Source organism: Salmo salar, unplaced genomic scaffold (genome assembly GCF_965601325.2).
Source record: "Salmo salar unplaced genomic scaffold, fSalSal1 ptg000436l, whole genome shotgun sequence".
NCBI classification, from domain to species: Eukaryota; Metazoa; Chordata; class Actinopteri; order Salmoniformes; family Salmonidae; genus Salmo; species Salmo salar.
In genome coordinates this window covers 604371-607704 of record NW_027675388.1, presented here as the reverse complement: position 1 = coordinate 607704, position 3334 = coordinate 604371, and the positions used below count along the sequence as shown (strand labels likewise).

General features: G+C 41.5%; 1 protein-coding gene across 1 annotated transcript; it reads right to left on the bottom strand.

Annotated features, from left to right (window-relative positions):
• Positions 1-1181: 1181 nt before the first annotated feature.
• On the bottom strand, positions 1182-2592 carry LOC145876132 (NLR family CARD domain-containing protein 3-like). Its single transcript, XM_082971914.1, has one exon. It carries the CDS (start codon positions 2565-2567, stop codon positions 1182-1184), a length of 1386 nt encoding a protein of 461 aa, XP_082828040.1. The 5' UTR covers positions 2568-2592.
• Positions 2593-3334: the final 742 nt, after the last annotated feature.

Sequence of the window (3334 nt, the reverse complement as noted above, 5' to 3'; positions counted from 1 at the left end):
TGAACTTGATTGAACAAAACATGCATGTATTGTATAACATAATGTCCTAGGGTTGTCATCTGATGAAGATCATCAAAGGTGAGTGCTGCATTTAGCTGTCTTCTGGGTTTTGGTGACATTATATGCTGGCTTGAAAAATGGGTGTCTGATTATTTCTGGCTTGGTACTCTGCTGACATAATCTAATGTTTTGCTTTCGTTGTAAAGCCTTTTTGAAATCGGACAGTGTGGTTAGATTAACGAGAGTCTTGTCTTGAAATGGCTGTAAAATAGTCATATGTTTGAGAAATTGAAGTAATAGGATTTTTAAGGTTTTGAAAATCGCGCCACAGGCTGGCGCAAGCGTCCCACCTAGCCCATAGAGGTTAATTTAGTGTAGAAGGACAATGGCAGATGCATTTGGTTAATTCTCCCAAACAACATATATATTCTTCTTCTGTGTCCTAGAATTGTATGGTCATATTGTTATACTAATGTGAAAATCAATGCATTTATTCACACACACACACACACACACACACACACACACACACACACACACACACACACACACACACACACACACACACACACACACACACACACACACACACACACACACGACACACACACACTGGACACACAGTCAGCATATAACTTTGTCCAAGTGGTGGTCAGAATGTTTGTATTACCTAGCCTGAAAAGTCAAACATGTCTGATATGAACATTGACATAAACCCTCTACATACTTGAGTTTCTCCAGTCTGCAGTGTGGATCCTCCAGTCCAGCAGAGAGCAGTCTGACTCCTGAGTCTCCTGGGTGATTGTAGCTCAGGTCCAGCTCTCTCAGGTGTGAGGGGTTTGACATCAGAGCTGAGACCAGAGAAGCACAGCCTTCCTCTGTGACTCCACAGCCTGACAGCCTGCAACGAGATCATCATGACTTCACAAACACACTGTTTAGTTAACACCAGTAGTGTAGAAGGACAATGGTAGATGCATTTGCTTCATATTCCCAAACAACATATAGATTCATCTCCCATCTCCTTGAATTGTATGGTCATATTGTTATACTATTGTCAAAATCAATGCATTTTTTCTATATGTTTTTCAATATAATATTATATACATATTATAATACACATTTTTCCTAAACTGAATATTTCTTCCTGATGATTAGTTCTTATATGTCATTTTATGTACTCACAGAGCAGCTCTGGAGGCTTTGACCACTGGCAGCAGCCTCAGAAGACCTTCCTCTGATCTGGAGTATTTCTTCAGGTCAAACACATCCAGCTCCTTTTCTGAAGTCAGCAACACAAAGACCAGAGCTGACCACTGTGCAGGTGACAGGTTGGGTTTTGAGAGACTTCCTGATCTCAGGTAGAATTGGATCTCCTCCACTAGAGAATGGTCATTCAGTTCATTCAGACAGTGGAACAGATTGATGCTCCTCTCTGGAGAGGGATTCTCCCTGATCTTCTCCTTGATGTAGTTCACTGTTTTTTCATGGGTCTTTGAGCTGCTTCTTGTCTTTGTCAGTAGACCTCGTAAGTGCTTCTGATTGGACTCCAGTGAGAGGCCCAGAAGGAAGCGGAGGAACAGGTCCAGGTTTCCCGTCTCACTGTGTAAGGCTTTATCCACAGCACTCTTGTAGAAAGTAACTTTATGCTTGTCTCTGAACAGCGCAGAAAGGTTCCTGGACGTTGATTGCGGTTCGGCCATTAGATTCTCATTGTTGTTGTTGAATGAGAGGAACACATATACAGCAGCCAGAAACTCCTGAATGCTCAGATGAACAAAGCAGTACACCTTGTCTTGGTACAGAACACATTCCTCTTTAAAGAGCTGTGTGCACAATCCTGAGTACACCGAGGCTTCATTGACATCAATGCCAGCCTTTTTCAGGTCTTCTTCATAGAAAATCAGATTGCCATTCACAAGCTGTTGAAAAGCCAGTTTTCCCAGTGACAGAATGCTCTCTTTATTCCAGTGTGGACCTGTCTCTTCTTTCCCAAGATACTTTTCATTCTTCTGTTTGGTATGAAACACCACAAGGTGTGTGTACATCCCAGTCAGAGTCTTGGGCATCTCTTCTCTCTTATGTTTCAGCATGTGTTCGAGGACTGTTGCAGAAATCCAACAGAAGACTGGAATGTGGCACATGATGTGGAGGCTCCTTGATGTCTTTATGTGTGAGATGATTCTGCTGGCCAGGTCCTCATCACTGAATCTCTTCCTGAAGTACTCCTCCTTCTGTGGGTCATTGAACCCTCGTACCTCTGTCACCTGGTCAACACACCCTGAAGGGATCTTATTGGCTGCTGCAGGTCGGGTAGTTATCCAGAGGAGAGCAGAGGGAAGCAGATTTCCCTTGATGAGATTTGTCAGCAGAACATCTACTGAGTTTGACTCTGTAACGTCACAACAGATCTTGTTCTTCTGGAAGTCTAGGGGCAGTCGGCACTCATCCAGACCATCAAAGATGAACAGAACTTTGTACTTGTCGTAGTTGGAGATTCTTGATTGTTTGGTTTCCATTGAGAAGTGATTGACAAGTTCAATCAAAGTGTGTTTTTCCCCTTTCATCAAATTCAGCTCTCGAAAAGGGAATGAAAATATAAATTGAACATCCTGATTGGCTTTTCCTTCAGCCCAGTCCAGAATGAACTTCTGCACAGAGACTGTTTTTCCAATGCCAGCGACTCCCTTTGTCAGCACAGTTCTAATACGTTTGTCTTGTCCAGTTAAGAGTTTGAAGATGTCGTTACATTTGATTGCAGTCTCTGGTCTTGCTTGTTTCCTGGTTGTTGTCTCAATCTGTCTCAGCTCATGTTCATTATTGACCTCTCCTGTTCCACCCTCTGTGATGTAGAGCTCTGTGTAGATCTTATTGAGAAGTGTTGGGTTTCCTTGTTTAGCGATCCCCTCAAATACACATTGAAACTTCTTCTTTAGATTAGATTTGAGTTCACGTTGGCAAATCACAGCATGCTCATCTGAATGAAGAAATAACACAGAGGATATTAATATTACGTCTGTTGTAATGTCTACAGCATTGAAGGACTGTTAAAGTTTTAAAATAATAATTTCTTCTCTTAACTGACTGTATAAATGTGTAAATATTTTCTTAATGCATTACAGACTGGTGTGACTGATTCTATTATTATTGGTATTATTGATGGTATTATTAATGTTGTCTCTCTCTGTCTCTCTCTCTAAATTAATCAACACAACACATCCCTGCTGCTACTTGACGAGGTCACTAGGTGTTGTGTTAAGGCTGCTACAATATCATTGAGTTACACAGCTACTTTAGCTGGACTTTAGCTACAGCTTTTAAATGTTATAAAATA